The 20696-nt window shown below is 41.8% G+C and overlaps 7 protein-coding genes across 10 annotated transcripts; 4 read left to right on the forward strand and 3 right to left on the reverse strand.

Annotated features, from left to right (window-relative positions):
- The first annotated feature begins 560 nt into the window (after window positions 1-560).
- On the forward strand, window positions 561-2929 carry LOC108651140 (1-acyl-sn-glycerol-3-phosphate acyltransferase gamma). Its single transcript, XM_030383654.2, has 4 exons — window positions 561-834; window positions 1504-1692; window positions 1756-2646; window positions 2711-2929. The coding sequence occupies exons 2-4, from the start codon at window positions 1512-1514 to the stop codon at window positions 2800-2802; spliced, it is 1164 nt and encodes a 387-aa protein (XP_030239514.1). The 5' UTR covers window positions 561-834; window positions 1504-1511; the 3' UTR covers window positions 2803-2929.
- A 413-nt stretch (window positions 2930-3342) lies between these two features.
- LOC108651139 (1-acyl-sn-glycerol-3-phosphate acyltransferase gamma) lies at window positions 3343-5937 on the forward strand. 2 transcript variants are annotated; one of them, XM_018100607.3, is made up of 5 exons: window positions 3343-3489; window positions 4450-4653; window positions 4716-5251; window positions 5313-5670; window positions 5739-5937. In XM_018100607.3, the coding sequence occupies exons 2-5, from the start codon at window positions 4473-4475 to the stop codon at window positions 5828-5830; spliced, it is 1167 nt and encodes a 388-aa protein (XP_017956096.1). In that variant the 5' UTR covers window positions 3343-3489; window positions 4450-4472; the 3' UTR covers window positions 5831-5937. The 2 variants fall into 2 exon arrangements, with proteins under 2 accessions (XP_017956096.1, XP_089114889.1); XM_089258763.1 differs by lacking the exon at window positions 3343-3489 and adding an exon at window positions 3949-4267.
- Window positions 5938-6222: 285 nt separating this feature from the next.
- roq (RING finger and CCCH-type zinc finger domain-containing protein roquin) lies at window positions 6223-13155 on the forward strand. 3 transcript variants are annotated; one of them, XR_001925520.3, is made up of 5 exons: window positions 6223-6380; window positions 7176-7338; window positions 7401-9788; window positions 9848-10222; window positions 10286-11251. XR_001925520.3 is itself a non-coding variant. In XM_089258762.1 (4 exons), exons 2-4 carry the CDS (start codon window positions 7177-7179, stop codon window positions 10103-10105), a joined length of 2808 nt encoding a protein of 935 aa, XP_089114888.1. In that variant the 5' UTR covers window positions 6477-6724; window position 7176; the 3' UTR covers window positions 10106-13155. The 3 variants fall into 3 exon arrangements, 1 of the variants encoding a protein (XP_089114888.1); XR_003980123.2 differs by having other exon boundaries at window positions 10656-11251; XM_089258762.1 differs by lacking the exon at window positions 6223-6380 and adding an exon at window positions 6477-6724 and having other exon boundaries at window positions 9848-13155.
- A 725-nt stretch (window positions 13156-13880) lies between these two features.
- Window positions 13881-15192, reverse strand: LOC108651144 (alcohol dehydrogenase 2). Its single transcript, XM_018100611.3, has 4 exons — window positions 14989-15192; window positions 14702-14929; window positions 14469-14642; window positions 13881-14388 (listed from the first exon to the last, which is right to left on the reverse strand). Exons 1-4 carry the CDS (start codon window positions 15079-15081, stop codon window positions 14110-14112), a joined length of 774 nt encoding a protein of 257 aa, XP_017956100.2. The 5' UTR covers window positions 15082-15192; the 3' UTR covers window positions 13881-14109.
- Window positions 15193-16308: 1116 nt separating this feature from the next.
- Window positions 16309-17518, forward strand: Cpr72Ec (Cuticular protein 72Ec). The gene has a single exon (XM_089260025.1). It carries the CDS (start codon window positions 16378-16380, stop codon window positions 17422-17424), a length of 1047 nt encoding a protein of 348 aa, XP_089116151.1. The 5' UTR covers window positions 16309-16377; the 3' UTR covers window positions 17425-17518.
- Window positions 17519-17864: 346 nt separating this feature from the next.
- Window positions 17865-18705, reverse strand: Cpr72Eb (Cuticular protein 72Eb). The gene has a single exon (XM_018100612.3). The coding sequence runs from the start codon at window positions 18588-18590 to the stop codon at window positions 17937-17939; it is 654 nt and encodes a 217-aa protein (XP_017956101.3). The 5' UTR covers window positions 18591-18705; the 3' UTR covers window positions 17865-17936.
- A 1119-nt stretch (window positions 18706-19824) lies between these two features.
- Cpr72Ea (Cuticular protein 72Ea) lies at window positions 19825-20663 on the reverse strand. Its single transcript, XM_089259965.1, has one exon. It carries the CDS (start codon window positions 20593-20595, stop codon window positions 19873-19875), a length of 723 nt encoding a protein of 240 aa, XP_089116091.1. The 5' UTR covers window positions 20596-20663; the 3' UTR covers window positions 19825-19872.
- Between the last annotated feature and the right edge of the window lie 33 nt (window positions 20664-20696).

Here is a 20696-nt window from a genome sequence, read left to right on the forward strand (position 1 = left end):
AAATGCAGATAGCTTTTCATAATAACAGATTGAACATTTTGTTTGAGGAGCACTTATTTGTTCATAAATTAGGAATCTATCGATTACGTATCGGATCTAAAAGCTTATCGACATTGCGCAAGGCTTTCGACCTACCGATAGGCATATGCTATCAAAGCTCTAGTATTTAAATAACAACAATTTGCACATGATGCCTTAAGAACATTCACATATTCGAATTGATTATTTATAGAATTGTTTCCCAAAGCAAAGTTAAAACAAAAGTAAAGCACTATCACTATGTCTCACTTTTTTAATAAATTCTGCTAACGCGAAATGATCATTAAAATTTGAATAAGGTTTTGAACTAGTAATTTGTCGCAGATCAACTAATATAGAGAATAGCGCACACTTATAACAGCAAACAAGTGGCTTCAGGTGATTGTGTGTGTCTGATACCGATATTAATAGCGTGTAATGAGTAAAATTCGTTCGGATGAACTATGGCCACCTTGCCGGGTCATAAAAATATTCTCACACACACACAAATACATAAGCATATGTATAAATATATGGGAGTGCGCGTTTCATTTCCTCTATCTTGGCCATACTACCCATCGAACAACAACAGCGACGCGGCAACGCCAGCGACAACAGCGACATTTGTTCTCTCTTTCCATTGATAACGGTAAAGGGTGATTAGTTTGTTAATCACCAATATCAGCGCACAGTCAATGGAATTACAACTGGAAGAAACAGTTAAACACATTTCGGCATTTAGTTGAGCACAGCAGCTGGCTGTGTAAGAAAGGAACTCGCTTGTCTCTACTCAGCTATCAAATTCATTTAGTTCGGGTGAGTGTGTCTCATTTGCTAATGATAATTGAAGCTGTGATCTTGCATATCGATAAACACTATCTTGATCGAAGTTATGAGTTTATGTGCATTAGGTTTTGTATATCTGACAAATGATATAACTGTTTTTTAGTTAGTATAGTTATATGCATGTTCAGTTACGTAAAGGTCGTCAAGGTTAAACATAAATGATCCGTCCTGCTTGAAGATGTTATCCAAGTGAGCTAGTTCATTAAGCATTAAGGATTTTGTTGACAAATGGATCCCATTAATTTGAACAAATATTCCAAAAGAAGTGACACGACTTAGAGCTATTGGAGCTAACTAAGTAAAGTTTTGACAATTTGAAAAAGGAGCAGAACAGAATGATTATAAAGGAATTGCTGTAATTAAAGTAGTTTTTCAAGTGATTTAACGTACATACATATATGTATGTATATAAATATAAATATATACATATGTATATTTATATATTTTTGTCACATGAAACGATCAGCTTAGAATTATTATCTCCACGGAAGCTCGAAATTGTCTATTAATTATCAATCTATAATAATAAAAATTTGAAATATATAATATACTTTTAAATAAGTTGGCAATATATATTAAATATATAATATAATTTTTGTACAAAAATGTCTAAAATTTTGGAACATTTCTTATCTTTAGTTTCCAACATGGTTTCTGTAAAGGCGCTGAAGAGGAGTATGATACCGCGTTTGGTAATTGCGATCACATTCTTCTCCTGTGGATTCGGTTGTAATATCGTACAATGTCTGCTAATGATACTCATCAAGCCGTTTAGCCCGAGTCTATACAGAAGGTTAATATACTATCCCCTGTATGCATTCTACTCACGTAAGTAAGGCCTATGGATTATATATAGATTCATCACTTGAAAGTATTCTGACTGTTTTGCAGAGATGGTCGTGCTTGCAGAATGGTATGGAGGCGGTAGATTGCACGTCTATATGGACAGCGAGGACTTGAAGCATGCTGGCAAGGAGCATGGCGTAGTTTTAATGAATCACTACTACGAAATTGATTGGCTTGTGCTGTGGATGTTCCTCGATAAACTGAAAATGTTGGGCACATCGAAAGCGTTTTCCAAAAAGCCAATCCGGTACTTGCCAGTGCTCGGTTGGGCCTGGTGGATGGCGGAGTTTGTGTTCCTCAATCGTGACTTTGAAAAGGATAAGGCGATTATTGCCAAACAGCTAAAGATCATCTTCTCCTATCCGGAACCTGTTTGGTTGCTTCTCACAGCGGAGGGCACACGCTTCACGCCCGCCAAGCACGAGGTCGCAATGAAATTTGCCAAGGAGAAGGGACTGAAGCCACTCAAGTATCATTTGATACCACGCACGAGAGGATTCACGACCAGCTTGCCCACATTGCGTAACATCTGCCCGGCCATCTACGACATGAATGTGGCATTCAAATCGGACTCAGATGTTCCTGTAAATCTAAATTCAGTCTTGAGTGGCGAGACACTGAATCCGTACATCCTTGTCCGACGTTTCCCCACGGAGACAATCCCAACGGACGAGAAGGAGGCCGCTGCCTGGCTGCATAATCTCTATGTGGAAAAGGATCGTATAATCGAGAGCTTCCATGAGTCGGGCAGCTTCTTCAAGACATCGGGCATTAAGGAAATGCCCTGCATCGTCTTCGAGCCACGCCCCATCAGTCTGTTTGTCTTCGCCATCATAGGCATCTCCTCAATGGGCTCCCTCTTCTATTATCTGATCGTATCATTGCTGAGTGCCAACTGGTATGGCGTCATCTTTGTAGTAGCTCTAGTCGTGCTATGTGAGTTCGCTAAAATGTTCTTAAATTTCATATATATAAAAATTAAATTTTTGATTTCTTTCAGTTTCGGTGTTGCTGAAAAAAGCAGACAACGTTACGCAGGTCAGCAAAGGATCCAACTATGGTGTCTCCGAAAGCAAAGCGAAAACCAATTAAGTTTTAACCGGGTTCTTTTTAACGGGGATTTGGGCTTTGTATACATGCATTTATATGTATATTTCTTATTAACGATTTTTATAAACGATTTGATAATATGTTGAATAAATGAATGAAAAGTGAAAAACATTTTCGTTAAATAGAATATATTAATGTATGTATGTAGATATATACATCAATTTACAAGTGTGAACTTTAGCATGAACTGCTTATCGACTTGTTCGTTTATTAAATAACTGCAGTCAATGAGTCAAGCTGATTAGATAAAACTTATAAGTTTTTGGAAATGTTCGAAGGCGACGAAAAGAAGTATAAAATGTTTTGGTAGCATTCGCCATGATAATTTTTTCTAGTAGTGACTTTTATCAGCTCTGTCTACCAATAAATATTTACTGCTTTTGAGAGCTGGCGCAACAACAAAAATAAATAACAATATTTACAGCAAATTGTATTGATAAAATGTTTTTTAAATCTTGGCGCCAATCGCCAGAACAGCTGTTATACACAATAGGCATAAACCAGGGCGGCACTAACAACTGTTTGTTAACTGTGTTCAATCGATAAGCGCTGCTGTTGGCGTGCGCGAAAAGCACATCGATTGCCGTTCAGCGCTAAGTCACACGAAAACAACTATATATAAATAAATAAATAAAAAATCAACAAACGCACAATAAACGTTGCCAAAAGGTAAAGTGCGCGCATACTACAAACGCGAGCAATACAAATAGATATGTTTGGATGGTGCATAAAAAGTCAATTGGTGTCGCGCAACTATAGATTGATCAATTGATTGTGAATCGTCATACATTGTATACATACGTATATAGGCTACATCAATATAAACTAAATATATATATGCGTAACATATTAGTTACACGAGATCATTGAACTGAATAGTCAACAAAAGTGTTTCTAATGGTTATTGGAGCATGCAAAAACAAACGCACACATGCATACGCTGGCAGTCATACGCGCACAACCCAAACACAAACATTCGTACAATATATGTATATATATAATCCATATATGTATGTATATATCGATATACATACATAAACGCGCGCGCGCTCACATTTTGTTAGCCATACAGAAAAAGTATCTTTCATACGTAATTTATGTAAATCATTGTGAAGTTACAAAATAAGTACAAAGACTCATTGGTGACTTTGCGAGAATTAATGATTACACGGACTTTGTTCATGAATACATCCATAATCTATACGAATTGCATTTGCTGTCAGTCTTATCTGACCACCACCCCGCCCAACCTTCCTCCGTCTGCTGGCTCGTCAGCCTTCGGATTGTTCAGATAAAGGCATTTCTTGATTATATATAGTGCACTATATCTAGGGGCAACACAATCTATTTGTAGAGTTATGTTCCTTATCTAAATAAAGTAAGCTACTGTTAATAACTAGCTGGCTAATTGATTGGAACTTTGGTCAGATTCGTTTCACAGTTCAAAGTGAGCAGCTGGTCATAAACTACAAAAAAGTTGGCTAATAAGTATACGGCGAGAGGTATACACATACATACATATATATTACGTAAATTCGCTAGTTGCTAGTCGTACTATAGATATATCTATACACATTTAGCGTTTTAACTTACGATTTCTCTCTACCTACTATCTATTTCTTTTTATAGAATATTGTATATAAGACGTAACCATGATTACGTTACAAGAGCTAAAAAAGTTGAGACTGATCCATCTATGTATCGCGATAACCTTCTTCACCAGCGGCCTGACCGTCAATTTTCTGCAACTTTTGCTTCACATCTGCCTAAAGCCCTTCAATAAATATCTCTTCCGTAAATTAATGTACTATCTATGCTATTCCTTCTACTGCCGTAAGTAAATAGATTTCAATATATATATGTGTAAGAATGTAATATAAATGAATGATTCACAGAGCTTGTTTTCGTGGCCGATTGGTATGCGGGCTGTAAAATGCGAGTGTATATGGATGCCGAGGATGAGAAGAAATATGCTGGCAAGGAGCATGTTCTGCTCTTGATGAATCATAAGTATGAAATCGATTGGCTAGCTGGCTGGATGATCTGCGAGAAAGTCGGAGTTTTGGGCAATTGCAAGGCCTATGCGAAAAAGGCCATTAGATATGTGCCCTGCATGGGCTGGGCCTGGTGGCTAGCCGAGTTTGTTTTTCTCAATCGTGACTATGACAAGGATAAGGAGATTATTGCCAAGCAGCTCAAGATTGTCTTCTCCTATCCGGATCCCACCTGGTTGCTCTTGAATGCAGAGGGCACACGATTTACCCCCGCCAAGCACGAAGCGTCCGTTAAGTTTGCTCAGGAACGGGGAATGACACCGCTTAAGCATCATTTAATACCACGCACGAAAGGCTTTACGGCCAGTCTGCCCACATTGCGTGGCATCTGTCCCGTCATCTATGACATCAATTTGGCTTTTAAAAGCGACGAGAAGGTGAGTCGTTAGCAATTACTCTTCGCGATTTTGTTTAAGTTGCTATATTGCTCTGTTACAGGTACCTCCCACCATGCTGTCCCTGCTCAATGGCAAGGCCGTTGAGCCTTATATGCTGATGCGTCGCATTCCACTCGAGCAAGTGCCGGAGGGCGAGAAGGAGGCAGCGGATTGGCTGCAAAAGTTGTATGTGGAAAAAGATCGAATCATCGATAGCTTCCATGAGACGGGCAGCTTCTTCGAGAAGTCTGGCGTGAAGGAGGTGCCATACAAAATCTATAAGCCACGTCTCAGCAGTTTACTTAACTTTACTGGCTGGGCAATATACTCGTTATCCTTCATCTTCTACTATCTTATCTCGTCCCTCTTGGCGTCCAATTGGACTGGTCTGATAACAGCGCTCTCTGTGCTGGGCATTTGTAAGCATACACTTATCAGTATATCTGTAAATTGAAGTCATTAATATGTTATTATCTTCTGATTGCAGTCTATTGGCTAATGGGCGTGGCAATTAATAAAACACAAATTAGCAAAGCCTCCAGTTACGGTGCACAAAGCAACAAAACGAGCGCACATTAATTTGTATAAATACAAAAATCAAATTATTTCGTTGTTTGTTAACGAGCGTGTTTAGTCAATGAGCCAAGCTGATAATCTCACAATTATATATCTCTATACACAAATAACTTTTAATCGTGGATTCTTGCTTAATATGTCTTATCAGCAGTCCTTATCTCAATTTTCTGTTCGTTTTTTGGCTATGAGTAACAACCTATCAGTTTGGATATAAATTTAATGAAATAATACATGGATAAGGTCTCGCACACTAGACATACAAAACGTTGATGCAATAAAACTAAATCAATAAATTCGACAACTTATAATTTTTCTGTTTTAAAATAGAGACAAACGAATTTGATACCATCAGCTGACTCGGTATCGAATAGATGCCGATATCGATAGTTAGAGCTGCCACCATAACCTCTACCATCGATTATATAAAAAAGCATCGGGTATAATAAGTATCGATAGTTTTCCAGTTCTACTCCCCATTTTTATAAAACGCCAAATGAAAATTAAAAAAAACTTCGTACCTTTAATTTAATGCAATAATATGTGCAATTTGAAGGTGAGTTAACGATCACTAACCAGTGGAGTGCAGTATACGAAGAAAACAAATGAATACTGAAGTGAAAAGTGAAACGTAACACTGCCTCCAGCTTGCAGTTTGCCATTTGTCATTCATTTATAAAAAGGGGGGCTCGGGCACAGTCCTATTGATAGGCTCAAGGACCGCCTGTTATATACGTATATATAGATATATGTATATACGGGATGCTTGTTGTCGCACAGGACTTTTGATGGGGAAATTGCTGGTGACAAAAAGTGTCTTTGTTAAAAGGAAAAAGAAAGCAGACAATGAGCTGATGACGTTGAGCTACGTGCAAATTTCTCCCTAGTTACATATACAAGGTGATAAATATATAAACGACAGTTGTAGATATACATATATTTATATATGTGTGAGTGAGTTTTTATACAAAGAAATACAATGACTATTAAATGTTTAAGGAAGTGCTGCGAGTTTCCAAAGTCTTGCATATACATAGGTATGTGGCAAGCTCACATACACACATGCGTGGACATATTGTATAAATACCAGCATACATGCAAATGTGTACAGCTATATATATACACTGTGTGCGTGTTTGTGAATGTGTGTGTGCAGTTGAACGACAGCTGACGTTGTTGAGGGTATCGAAACGGTATCGGTGCGGTGTATCGGTAATCGTAAAACAAGTTAGAAGCGCAACGACTGCCCATGTATCTATGTATGTATGTACATACATACATATTATTATTAACATAATAGATTGGATAATAACTGTGTGTGTGAATCGAATGTTTTGCTCTGGTTTTATAGCATGCCGATTCAGGCGCCCTCATGGACAGACTTTCTCAACTGTCCCATCTGCTGTAATGAGTTCGAAGCCAGCCAGCGTGTGCCGATCAGCCTCGGCTGTGGCCACACTATATGCAAGCCCTGTCTGACCACAATCTACAATCGGCAATGTCCCTACGATCAGGTAAGAGCTATAATATGCAGCTCCTCAAATAAATTTTATCATTTTTTGTTTGTGTAATTCAGACTCTAATTGTAACGGACATCAACAATTTGCCCTTTAACTATGCATTACTGCAACTGGTGGGCAATGGAAATGGAAACGGAAATGGAAATGGCAATGGCAGTGGCAGCAGTGGCAGTGGTGCAGTTGGTGATAAACGCGTGTCCAACAAGGAGGTGCAGCTGGCAGATTTGGCGCCAAGTGTGCTTAAGCTGCAGCCGGAAGAGCTCAAGTGCTATAAGCTGGGCAAGAAATGCATCGAAGAGTTGGCCTTGCATTTAAAGTCATTTTTAAACTTGAATAGCAGTAATTTACTAACCAGGCCCATGCAACGCAAGCTAGTTACTCTTGTCAATTGCCAGCTAATGGAGGAGGAAGGTCGTGTGCGTGCCTTGCGAGCTGCCCGTTCCTTGGGCGAACGTACCGTAACCGAGCTGATTCTACAGCATCAGAACCCACAGCAGCTCAGCTCGAATTTGTGGGCAGCGGTGCGAACGCGAGGCTGTCAGTTCCTAGGTCCTGCCATGCAAGAGGAGGTACTCAAGCTCGTTTTGCTCGCATTGGAAGAGGGCTCTGCGCTATCTCGCAAGGTGTTGGTCATGTTTGTGGTGCAGCGGCTAGAGCCGCACTTCCCGCAAGCCTCGAAGACAAGCATTGGCCATGTGGTGCAGCTGCTCTATCGGGCTAGCTGCTTCAAGGTGTCCAAGCGCGAGGCAGACTCTTCGCTGATGCAGCTCAAGGAGGAATTTCGCACCTACGATGCACTGCGGCGTGAACACGATGCACAGATTGTACAAATAGCCACAGAGGCTGGCCTACGGATTGCTCCCGAACAATGGTCATCGCTGTTGTACGGCGACATACAACACAAATCCCACATGCAGAGCATCATTGACAAGCTGCAGACGCCGTCCGCCTTTGCACAGTCCGTGCAGGAGCTGGTGATCGCGCTGCAGCGCACCAGCGATCCGGCCAAGCTGGCGCTTTTGCACACTCATCTGCAATACTTGGCCAGCATTGATCCGTGCGTAGAGACAGCGGCCTGGGAGGATGTGGCGAAAGCCTTGGACGCTGTACGGCATGCTGTAATGGGCCTGGTTCACTACTTGCAGCACCATGGCATACGGAAGCCACAGGACAGTAATCTAGCCGGTGGATCTGCGAACAACAACAACACCAAGTACAAAATTAGTCTGTGCCGCGATCTCAATAATCGTCGTGTTTGTCCACGCGGAGCCAGCTGCACATTTGCCCATTCGCAGGAGGAAGTGGAGCGCTATCGAGCACGCAATCGTGGCAAGCATATTAAGTCACCCATGAACATGGCTATGCCCAATATGCCACCAGGCAATAAGAAGCCGTTGCCGTTGGCCAGCGAAGTGCCCACTGGGGCCATGCTGCCCATATCGCCCATACGCTATATGCAACCACCGCCACCAGCACCGCCTGCTCGCGGCTTTCTCGATCCCAATTGCAATATGCCACCAGCGGCACACAATCTATCGCCTGCTGCCGTACATCCGCAGATGCTAAGTGGGCACCACAGTCCCATGGGGCGACAGCAACAGCAGCCACATACGGCGCTCAACGGACTGCTGGTGCCACCACCCCCACCAGCTTTGGGATACGAGCAACGCTTTAACTTTGCACCACCGCCACGCAATGCAGCGCGTATTAACCCACCGAACTACAATAGCAACAGCAACAACAGCAGCAACAGCAACCACAGCACCAACAATAACCTACATAATCACAACAAGAGCTTCTGCAGCATGCTTCCAGCGGATGTTTATCATGCGCCCTACTTTGGCAACGAGGCCAAAGGCAACGTGGAGATGTCACAAAAACTAGGCGGCAACAATCCATGGGAGCATCCATATATGCCGACGCTAGTGCCGCCGCCGCCGTCCAGCAAAAATCCCAGTCGAGTTATGTCGACCATTTCACATGCAACAGCTGATACCTCATTTTATGAAAAGAAACCGCCGAGTACTGTTAACATTGACCCGTTGGCCGAGAGTGCAGCGAATAGCGAATCCATGCCATTGTTTAGGCCCAGCAACACCGGCAGCACCAACAACACCAGCAACAACTGCAGCAGCAGCAACAACAACAACTCATTGATATTCTGGAATAACAGCAACAAGGATGCGGCGAACTTTGTGCGCTCCGATTCCATATTGGATGACGATGCGTCCACGTTTGATGTGCCCAGCGGCTCATCGATGAACAGCCGCTATGGTCCCATTTGTCCCAAACGCAATGCGACAAACAACTGGAACAATTGGCTCGTGGAGAATGAGGCGAAGAATAATAATGAGTTCCTCAGCGAGAAGAACACTAGCTATGCAGGATTTGAGCCCAAGCCAGGCTATAAACCAGAGCACAATGACAACACCAATGCCAATAAGGTGAGACTTCTGAGTATTCAATTTAGTCAAGGTTCCCAGCTAATCAATTCCATTTACAGAACGTTGCTGGACGTGATAGCGTGTTCCTTTGGAATAGCGAACTGAATGCGAATGTCAGCAGTCCGTCGAGCAATTATTGGAACAGCAGCGCACCAACGGAAAGACTGAAGCAGCAGGATAGGAAGCCAGTGCTGATGTCCGAGGATAGCGTGGAGGGTGGCATCGATAGCGGCATGATGAGCGAGCTGGAAAAGAAACTCGTGGACATTGTGGAGGTCTGGTCGAATCCCGATGATAGCGGCATAAAGCTGGACTAGGCCAAGGATATAAATATATATATATAACAAAACATCGTTCGGTCGTTCGATTGATCGATGGAGTGGAAGCATAATGCAATCATTTTACAAAATGTCATATAGGGGACATTACGACAGGTTTGTAAACCGCACAGCTAAAAAATTCTAGAACTTTTCAGTCTAACTAACTTAAGCGAGGAGTTAAAGGTTGATCATTATTCGATCGGTCCATGAAGTAAGAAACAGAAACAGAATACAACAAAAGAATATAAATTCAAGAAAATTTGGGTAGGGGAAAATAGAATTTTAAATTGTAATTACATAATTGTCTATTTAAAGGTGTTGTCAAGCTATATATATATACGATATATATATGTTATATATTTGATGTTCGGATTGATCGAACTATAATAGTCCGTATTATTGTTAATTTGGGTTTAAAATTTGATTCACATAGTGCTTAGAATAATTGATGTCTACAACTAGCCACGATCTTTTAGCACAACAATAACATATAGATCTAGTATATTATTCAAATTGCTAACAAATTAATGATTCGTCATTTCCATAGGTGTTGTATAGTTGCTATCCAAATGTAGAAACACAGTTGAAGGAAAGAGCGAATCAAGCTGCAGGGGAAACATTATTCGCAACGTCCGTTTTAAGAGAAACTGTGTAGAGTCCCGCTATAAGAGCTCTAGATCTAGATCTATGAGAGTACACGACTTTATCCCGATAAAACCTTTGCACTGGAGTTCTATGCCAAAGTGCTAAAGCCAATCTAAGGCGGGTCGAGTGACTGAAGCGAGTAAAAATACAATATTTAGTTTGTTTTTATTTAAACTTTTTAATAGATTTTATTAAATTTTCACCTTAATTATTAACTATGTGAAATCGAAACACTATTTTTATATATACACTGAAAGCGAAATGGATATATAATATATATGTATATATATCTATATATCTATCTAAAGAGTTGGGATTAGATTTTGAGTAGGGGATGGGGGGGGGCGACCCACATACGTTTGATAATTTATATAAGTATGCGTGGATAAATGTTTATATTTCTTAAAGAAATTTTAATAACGCTATTGTGCGATGTTGTTAACTATTGTACTATATTATTAAATTTATTGAAAATAAATTAAAATCATGTCCCTTTTACGTTGTACTCGTTGAACTGTATACTTGCAGCCCTATTAAAAATAACTACAAAATACTATATAATTGATATATACATATATATATATAAAAGCTATAACTAAATACGTATGTAATACATGCGTTAATATTTTTAATTGATATATTAATATTATATATTAATATCAGAACGATAAACAATTATTAGTTTTTTTTTGTTTGCTTAAAGACTTGATTCTAATGCTAAAAACTAAAATGGATTTTTATATATATAGAAATATGAAATATATTTTAAGCAAAAGTCAAGAACCTATCATACCTATCTATCATAATATATAACAGAGATCGAGCGATACTAAATGAAACATATATAAATATATATATATATAAATGATCCTGATTTGATCTATATTAGAAATGAATATGTTGTTAAAATGAAAGCAAAGTAAAAATATAGACAACAAGCTGATCGATATATTTAATTTTCTCAGTTGTTAATGCGATAGCAGAGTGTTCTGTTTGGTTAAAACAAGCAATACATACATATTTATTTATGTTTTTTTATATAGAAAATATGATATTGTATGTATATGCAGAAAATGAATATGTACCTATGTATGTGTATTTCCAATATGTTCATTTGGATATTGTATAATGTAATAAGGAATGAAATGAATTGATGAGCACTGAATTCGATCGATATATATATATAATATATATGAAAACGAATGAGATTTGTAATATGTATTTGTAATTTGCAAAACCAATTTGGTCTCTAGTTTCACATTTTCGTTAAGTGTTGTAAAACGAATCATCAAGCAAACCCACACATCCGAAACCTTAAACCTTTTGTGTACTTAAAAGACACCGCACACGAATTGAAAAGTTGACAGTGTATATTAATCGTGGTGCAGCTCAAGTCTAAGCCCAATGGGTTCATAACTAACATTGTTGAAGTTTTGTACGCCTTTAACAAAAATGATTATATCTCTGCTTGAAGAGCTTCGGTTCCAAGTGCAAATCGTCGAAAAAAGAAAGAAATACGAACTATTTTCTATATGCTATATATTATGATATGTATTATATTTAATACACGTATTTTTTGTATTATTACTAAATATTAAATTAAGTCGATTTCGATTTCTGTTAACCCTCCCAAGAAAAAAAGAAAAAAAAAAATCAACAATTTTTATTTATTTTACTTTGCCAATAAATTTGTACGATTTCAGTTTTTGCTTTTGATTTGAATTTTAGGTTAACATATGAGTCATATTTATAGATATACATATGTGTGTTATATAGAACGTGTGTATGCAACATATCAGAGCCGATTAAACATTTAGCTAATTGAAAACCTAGAAACTTAAACGATACCACCACCCACTAAGAAATAACGAAATACCACCCGAAGTTAACTATGATTAAGTAAACAGTAAACTAGTAATCTAGTTATGGACAATCGATTCAAAGTTCTGAGACACAATTCTCAACTAAAGTCATATACATATTTATATATACTAATATATATATATGTATATACATCTATATACATACATATACATATATGCCTATTTGATATAAACGCTTCTGTTCCTCTTGTGATTAGGGTTAGTGAAGTTCGACAAACATAAATTAATGGATTACCAAACTTTGCAATCTGGGTGTAATAGATATACATATACATACATATATGTATATACAGTATCTATATAGTATATAGAAAGCTGATCTACGCTCTACTCAAGTGCTTAACGAAATATAAAAGTAGCTGCAAAATCCATGCGCTTCTTTTCAATTGGCCAAGTGACTTACAATAGTTTATCTATCCATGTATAGTATATACGCTTCCAACCTGATGCATCAAATGTGTTGGGCCACGGACAATACCAGAATATCGAGAATACTAAGAAAAACAAATACCAAGAAAAGTTCATGCTATCTATACACCAACATTTTGCCAGCTATCTAAACAAATAGAAAACCCATGAAATGTCCACACTTTGAATATATGTACAAAACATAAAAATAATATTAATAATAATAATAATGATATATGGAGTATTCAGCGATGAGGCATATAGATTTGTGTTATTATAGTTGGAGAATCTTAAATTGTGATGATGTGAAATTTACAGTTAACATATGAACTACTCCCAGTTTAATGGGAGAACAAACAAATGTCTTTATATTTCCATAGATATGTACTAATTATTATTAAAATAATAATCTTAAACTAACTAACTAATTGTAAAAGCATACCATAACCGATCTTAAACAACTAATATATACATATATATATATACGACTACAAGGTATTGTATCTGACAGATACGTTCGTCTTGTTTTTGTAATTGTTCCAGTGTCGGTGTTAAAACCAACTCAATTAATTATATATATTTGTGTGTAATTTTTTTGTGTGCTGAATTTTCTTCTTAAACTCAAGAAATATAAATGTATTAGAAATTGAACAAAACTTAACGAATTAATGTGTGTGTGCGAGAATTCTCAATAAAAGTTATTAAATAATACTAACTGTAGATGTGGTTCATATTAAGAAGTAATGACTGAACTTGGTTGGCTTTTAAATACAAACAAAGAAAACAAATTTGTCGAGCCTATGGAATTTATTAGACACTTTTTTATTTAACAATTAGAATATAATACTAGATCAAGATCTTTCAAGCACAGTCAACACTTTCAGCTGGTGTCATCTGACCATAGTCTTGTGTTCGATTCTTGTGGTTTGATTCGGTTGCATGTAGAAATTTCTGTGGTTGATTATGACTGAGATTTTCGAATGATGCGAGAGTTTAGCACAATTAACAAGTCTGGAAAGTTGATTTGGAATATTTTCGATATTGTTTATTGCACTTTGGGTATGCTCAGTTCTGCAGCGTGGGCCTCCACATAACGGGCATGTCGAGCTCTTTCATTTCGCCCAGCTCCAGCAGCCAGACGCTACCACTTTTGCCCTGTTCGATGACCTTGACGAGATTCGAGGCACAGATCTCGGGAGATTGGACCTTGTGTGTGTGCTTATTGATGGTTGTGCGAGGCTTGAATGTCATCTTGTTCATCATGTCGAAGAGCAGAGGCGTGTCCGTAAACCCTGGACAGATGGTTATAAAAGCAACGCCCGTCTGCTCGTAAACTTGGGCATTCTGGGAGGTATAAAGAGAAAGAGAGGGAGACAGAGAGAGAGGATAAGTCTTAGTTGAAATTTGAATATTGTGATACGCACTCCAAGTCCTCGAGTGAAGGCCGTCACTCCATGCTTAGCGGCCGAGTAGACGGACATGAGCGGAGTTGGTTGAATTCCAGCCACCGAAGAGATATTGATCACGACTCCACCTCGACCGCTCTTGCTCTTATCCATGTACTCCAAGGCTATGAAGGAGCTTTGGATTAGGCCCAGCTGAAAAGTGAAGCTCTTTATTCGCTGGAATACTAGATACGTGATCTAAACTGTCCCACCAAATTAATTTGAATTGTCAGCTCTACGAAGTTGTCGTTCATCAGGCCAATGCCATTGACAACCACATCGAAGTGACCCAAGCGTTCAGCAGCTGCTTTGTAGGCCGCCTCAATCTCTGTCTTCTGGGTGATGTCCACCTTGTGATAGAATATCTCAGTATTTGGATATTGCGCCTGCCAGACTGCCAAGAGCTGCTCATTCAGCGTCAGATCGAATATGGCCAGCGCCTAAAAGGTCCACAGAGAGTTGAGGAGGAAAACTTGTCTCAAGCGATTGTCGAACCCACCTTGATCTGGCGCTCGAGCAACTGGGCGCACGCCTTTTGGCCGATACCCCCAAAGCCACCGAGGTAAACCACATTTTTACCAGTCAAATCCATTCTCAATTAACACTTTTTGGTTTCGGAAGATATATGTATATCTCTCTAATGTTGCTCAGCTTGCTTTCGGTTCGGCGTTTGCTTCACAACTGATCGCAGTACACTAGAACTACAACTGAGACTTTGGCCGTTTACGTTTATCAGTTTGAGTCGGCTTCACGAGTTTCCAATACCCTCCACACTGTTGAAGCTAGAGACTTTAAACAAAAATTCGACCTCTTAAGTGCGCAACTGTTTCCAGGGGCTGATCCAATTAGTAAAGCCGATACTTCAGGCAGTTTTATAACTACATACCTCAACAGATTTACTTGTTTTAGTCAAACAGCGTTTATCTAAATGCTGAGGCTAGAACACATCTGGCCGTTTTTACGTCGTAAAGCCTTACTCTACACATAATCTCTCTGCTATAAAGCTATAAACTAAACTACTTCGTGGGAGATACAGAAAGCATAAAGTGTTTATGGTTGGATTAATTTGAGATGTGAAAAGAGTTGTCATATATGTATGTAAATTAGATCAAGTTTGATAAAGTTAAAGTTAGATACAATAAAGTATTATATTATATTAGCTTATCTTTTCCGACTCTCTAGTAGGTTAACCAAACCAATTGAAAATGTTCCATTGGGTTTAATATATATAAGTCGATCTCGCTCTGTTTCTTTTTGTCTTCTCCCTGTATTATTCTTTTGTCTCTCTCTGAAACACAGAAATACTCTATATCCATCTCTCGTTATATCTTTATTTTGCTTTATCTCTATAGTTGAACATCTTTGTTTTTCTCTATATATTCACTGTCTCTTTCTCACTCACTACATCGCTCTCTCTCTCTCTTTTACACTCTCCCTGTCCATCTATCTCCCTCACTTTTCGCACGTCTCCCCCGTCTATCCCTCTCTCAGTGCCTGCCTCTATGTGTTTTCCGCTTCCTCTGTTGATTGCTGCTCGCCGGAACTTAAAAGCTTACAAATCGTGAAGCCCTATGAGGGCGTTTGCAAGTGCGTGGGCCAATTGCGCAATCTGCAAGCTGCTCAGATCGGGCGTATCCGTATCAATGCGCAAGCAATATCAATATTAAGTTCACTATTACAACATCGAAGCTTTGCCAGCTGCCGTGGCGGTTTGTAAGCGGATCGGTCGGAGATGCCATTTGGGAAGGTCATTGCGCAGACACTGTGGGGCTTGGGTTACCAGCGAAGCGGTGCCAGTGGTGCAGATGTGCTCAGCTATAAATAACCACAACGTTACGCATTGCAGCATCAGTTCAAACGCAATCAACAAATCGATTAGATCGACAGGATGCATCGCCTCGTTTGTTTATTAGCCACACTAGTTGCAGCTTCGTGGAGCCTTGCAGCGGGCTCCACTCTAAGACCCATCATCAAGATCACGCGTACTGCAGCGCCGTCAGTGCAACGCGGCTACCAGGAGCAGGACACAGCGCGCGCCTTCTACTCCTACGGCTACAGCGACGAGAATGCAGCCAGAGCGGAGTACACTGCATTGGATGGCACCTCGCGTGGCTTCTACTCCTATGTGGATCCCAATGGAGAGTTGCAGACGGTCAAGTACGAGGCAGGCGGTCGGGACGGCTTCAAAGCGGAGGGTACCAATCTGCCCAAAGCTCCCGTCGATGACAAGAAGCCGCCATTGCCAGTGAGCGACACGGCTGAGGTCCAGGAGGCGCGTAAGGCCCACCTCAGTGCTATACGTGAGGCTCAGAAGAATGCTGAGAAGCAGCAGCAACAGGAGGAGCAGCAGGAGGAGGAGCAGGAGCAGAGCGAGGAACAGCGCCTGAGTGATGAGGATGCAGATATACTGGAACGGGTGCGGGCAGAGCTGACTTCCATGCTGGCGGAGCGACAGCGGGGTGAGGCGCAGAAGGAAAATCAAAAGGCGAAGGCAGCAGCTGCAGAGGAGAACAACAACAAGGAGGAGAAAGCAGACAGACAGCAGGAGAGGCAGCGGGAGCGGCAGAGCGAGCAGGAGAGGGAGCCAGAGCGCGAGCGAGAGAGGAAACTGGAGCGCGAAAGAAAGACAGAACCCGAGCGGGAACGTACACAGACCCAAGCCATTCCGCGTTCACGAGAGCAGCGTCTCAAGCTATCAAGCGATGCCAACGATCAGCGTCTGCGCACCGTCTATAGCCTGGAGGACCTCAGGTCCAGCAGCTACCTGAAGCTGAGCGATCTAAGCGAGGATCGTCAGGATGTGCGTGTGCCAGTCAGCGCCTACTACTCTTACGTCTCACCCGATGCCAAATACAGCGTGACCACTCCCACCGAGCTGAGAACCCTGCGACCCGTTGCACTGAGTCGCAGCCTGGTTTTGACCAAACGGAACTAGAATACATGCGTTGAATTGTTGACCCTGGTGAAATTCGGACTTTATTTAAGCTTAGTGCTAAGAATAAATGCATTCTGTGCACCATAGTGCCCTACATATGAGAGTTTTGTATGCATGGAATTCGAAGGGCGGCGAGAAGGCAAAGGCGGGAGGTAAGAGCCGTAGACTACGCTATGATAGCTTAAAGGTGAAGGAATGCATGGCGAATCCTCTATCAATAAGGGAACTACATTATGCCAAGTGGTCTATGCTTAAAAGCAGATCAAGAGTTGAATTCTCTAAATATCTAAGCTTAGAGAGAAGTAAATTTAGTTCCATTCGAAGTTCAGCAGGAGGTCTTCTCTATGATTCGCTGACTATCCAAACCCTTTGCCCCATATGAGTTTTATATATATTCCATGTGCTATGCACAGTCCCTATTTAAGTTCCCCATTCACGAATTTCACATTATTTCAATATTTATTAACATAAACCAAAACAAATGCGTTCATGGAATGACAAATTTAGGAAGCTTAAGCCACAGGCAGATATGCACGTGTGAGTGGTGCCGCCTTCAGCAGGGAATTGTATTTGTAAATGTAGCCGCTGGCTGGCCGATAGACGTACAGGGGCTGCGAAATGATGTTGTAGCTGGGCTGAATGGCTGCCTTGATGGCAGCAGGCTTGGTTAGCTGATGGCGCAGCTTCTCCGCCTCGAAGCGCTTGAAGAAAGCCACCTTGGCGGCCGCCACCTCTGGTGTATCCTGTATAGGTGACAAAGTTGAGCCGCCAGCCAAACGCAGCTTGGCCTCTGCATGGGCAGCCAGATGCTGGGCGCGCAGCTGGGCAACCTCGGGCGTCTCCTTGTTCGGCTGCTGCTGCAGGCTGCTCGAGGTGATGCGGAAACCCGACGCATCCGCTGTGTAGCCCACCGTCTGGCGCTCTCCCCGGGCATCCACATAGCTGTAGGAGCCGTGCGTGACGCCATCTGCGGTGCGTGTCTCGTGCTTGGAGTAGAGCGGAGCCGTATAGCCGTACGCATACTGGCCGTGCTCGTCCTGGCTGTGGTACTGGGTGATGGTGCCGGCTGCCGGTGGTGCGCCATAGTCCAGCAGTGAGCCACCCCAAGCAGCGTGCAGTGGTGCAAGCAGCAGGCAGAGATAAAAGCTCAAGTTCAGTGGCTGCATCTTCGTTTTCTTTTGGATTTCCTTAGTTGAGGTTTATTGGGTGGGTTTGTGAAGAGGCGCTGCTAGTGTCGTGGACTAGTACTCGCTCTAGAGAACTCTGTGCGGTTTTGTGGTGCAGTGGTTGCTTTTTATAGCCGCCTTACAGTTGCCACAAAAGAGCAGAAGCTAACTCTGCCATTTCGTGCGTTCTTCGGGAAGGTCGTCCAGTTTACTTTCATATTCCCTGTTTTTTCGGGCTTCATTGTTGATGTTGTTGTTGTGGTTGTTGTTGTTGTCGTTGCTGTGGTTGTTGTTGTTGTTGTGGCTCTTCCTCTTGCACTGTTTGTACATAAATATTTTGTCGATTTCAACAAGTTGAGCATAAGTTTGTACACAAAAGCCGCAATTTGTTTTCATCTGCCAGGCAGAGGCAACAGCGAGCCCAAGAACTTAATCAGGCCAGCTTTTGCGCGTCCCTAAGGTCAAGGAACCAGCAGCAGCTACCTTTTGATATATGTATGTTGTTTATGCCGCTATTAAATATAATTGAAATCAAAATATGTGAATATACGAATATTTATGAAATGTTGCCCGTTGAGCTGCAGCCAAAAACGTGAATGAGATAAACTCAAGAGGAATTCCTGCTTCGATCGATTCGATTGACTGATTCATTTGCTTGACAGTGGCTTATTTTGCAGAGGTTTGACTTCAAGTACTCTACTATAGAGTGAACAGCCGTCTCAACGAGTAGCTTATCAATAATCAAGTAGTATTATATCAAGATTATATTAAATGGAGCTGCATCGCTCCCGATCAAGGAAATCTGAGCAATGGAACCTTAGGTATAGGCTTTGGCAGCGGTAGAGGTTGAGCCAGAGGTAGAGAGGTAGAGCCAGAGTGGTAGAGGCAAAGGCAGAGGCAGAGCCCGAGACAGTGGTAGAGGCAGAGGTAGAGGCAGAGGTAGAGGCAGAGGTAGAGCCAGAGGCAGATGTAGAGGAAGAGGTTCCAGAGGTTGGAGCCGGGGGCAGTGGTAGAGGCAGAGGTAGAGTCAGAGACAGTGGTAGAAGCAGAGCCAGAAGCAGTGATTAAGGTAGAGGCAGAAGCAAAGGCAGAGGTGTTAACCCTTAATATTATATGCCTCTATGCATATCAAGATATTATTGACGTATTGTCCCTAGCTCTAATTCTGAATATTCAAGAAAGAGCTATGTGCACTTCTCTAAGATCAATTCTTAAGTCAAAAGTCCACACAGTATAGTCTTCAATCTCTTTATTAGCTCATGAAATGTACGACAAATTGAACTTAGTAATAGAAACCGGAGCTGTAATAGCGTGGAATGCTGTAGATTGAATGCACGGGCAGAATGACATGGGAGCTGGTGCTGGGCACGGATCGAGCGCTGATCAGTTCGTTGCGTAGGGCTTCGGAGGCGACGCGTTTCAGATGGATCGACTTGGCGGCAGCTACCTCGGCTGTGTCGGCGACGGGAAGAGGCAGGCCCACATTTGAGCGGCCGCCTGGCTGAGCTCCGCCTGACTGTTGAGCCTGCGCCAGATGCAGTCGAGCCGCCTCATGAGCCGCCAGATGGCGAGTAGTTGCGGCGGCAACTTCGACGGCGTCAGCACGATTGTTGGCAGCGGCGGCGGCAGTTGCAGCGGAAATGTCTGCAGCTCCGCCTGCCGAGCTGACCGCACGAAACTGCTGCGGCAAGTTTGTGGCGGCCACATGAAAGCCCTGGTCGTCGGCCCTGTAGTCCACGGTCTGCAGCTTGCCAGCGGCATCGCGGTAGCTGTAGCTGCCGCGAGTGATGCCATCGATGCTGCGGAACTCCTGCTTGCTGGAGTGCGGCTCAGCATAGCCGTAGGCATACTGACCCAGTACGTCCTGGGTTTGATACTGCTGCTGCGTGGGCGTCACGACGGCGCTGCCCTGAGCCGTGTACAACAACGGGTAGCTGGAGTAGACGGCCAGACCGTGGGCCAGCGCCAAGCTGGAGGCCACCAGAGAGAGCACCAGGAATTGCATGCTGAAATGTAAGTTGAAGCTGCGTCTAGAACTCTGAAGTTCTTACTGCATTAGGCTAGCTGCCATCAGGTCCTTTTATACCAAAACCGTCGGCTCGCCTC

This window comes from Drosophila navojoa, chromosome 4 (genome assembly GCF_054131105.1).
Source record: "Drosophila navojoa isolate 15081-1374.11 chromosome 4, UAZ_NAV_1.0, whole genome shotgun sequence".
Classification (NCBI taxonomy): domain Eukaryota; kingdom Metazoa; phylum Arthropoda; class Insecta; order Diptera; family Drosophilidae; genus Drosophila; species Drosophila navojoa.

Excerpts from the sequence above, each read along its gene's own strand:
- roq (XM_089258762.1), top strand. The coding sequence starts at position 7,177 with ATGCCGATTCAGGCGCCCTCATGGACAGACTTTCTCAACTGTCCCATC. Across the intron at positions 7,339-7,400 it reads GGCAATGTCCCTACGATCAG|ACTCTAATTGTAACGGACAT; the intron begins GTAAGAGCTATA and ends TGTGTAATTCAG. Across the intron at positions 9,789-9,847 it reads ACAACACCAATGCCAATAAG|AACGTTGCTGGACGTGATAG; the intron begins GTGAGACTTCTG and ends TTCCATTTACAG.
- Cpr72Ea (XM_089259965.1), bottom strand. The coding sequence starts at position 20,595 with ATGCAATTCCTGGTGCTCTCTCTGGTGGCCTCCAGCTTGGCGCTGGCC.
- Cpr72Ec (XM_089260025.1), top strand. The coding sequence starts at position 16,378 with ATGCATCGCCTCGTTTGTTTATTAGCCACACTAGTTGCAGCTTCGTGG.
- LOC108651144 (XM_018100611.3), bottom strand. The coding sequence starts at position 15,081 with ATGGATTTGACTGGTAAAAATGTGGTTTACCTCGGTGGCTTTGGGGGT. Across the intron at positions 14,643-14,701 it reads TGACAATTCAAATTAATTTG|CTGGGCCTAATCCAAAGCTC; the intron begins GTGGGACAGTTT and ends TTCACTTTTCAG. Across the intron at positions 14,389-14,468 it reads CCTTCACTCGAGGACTTGGA|AATGCCCAAGTTTACGAGCA; the intron begins GTGCGTATCACA and ends TATACCTCCCAG.
- Cpr72Eb (XM_018100612.3), bottom strand. The coding sequence starts at position 18,590 with ATGCAGCCACTGAACTTGAGCTTTTATCTCTGCCTGCTGCTTGCACCA.
- LOC108651140 (XM_030383654.2), top strand. The coding sequence starts at position 1,512 with ATGGTTTCTGTAAAGGCGCTGAAGAGGAGTATGATACCGCGTTTGGTA. Across the intron at positions 1,693-1,755 it reads CCTGTATGCATTCTACTCAC|AGATGGTCGTGCTTGCAGAA; the intron begins GTAAGTAAGGCC and ends ACTGTTTTGCAG. Across the intron at positions 2,647-2,710 it reads AGTAGCTCTAGTCGTGCTAT|TTTCGGTGTTGCTGAAAAAA; the intron begins GTGAGTTCGCTA and ends GATTTCTTTCAG.
- LOC108651139 (XM_018100607.3), top strand. The coding sequence starts at position 4,473 with ATGATTACGTTACAAGAGCTAAAAAAGTTGAGACTGATCCATCTATGT. Across the intron at positions 4,654-4,715 it reads ATGCTATTCCTTCTACTGCC|AGCTTGTTTTCGTGGCCGAT; the intron begins GTAAGTAAATAG and ends AATGATTCACAG. Across the intron at positions 5,252-5,312 it reads CTTTTAAAAGCGACGAGAAG|GTACCTCCCACCATGCTGTC; the intron begins GTGAGTCGTTAG and ends GCTCTGTTACAG.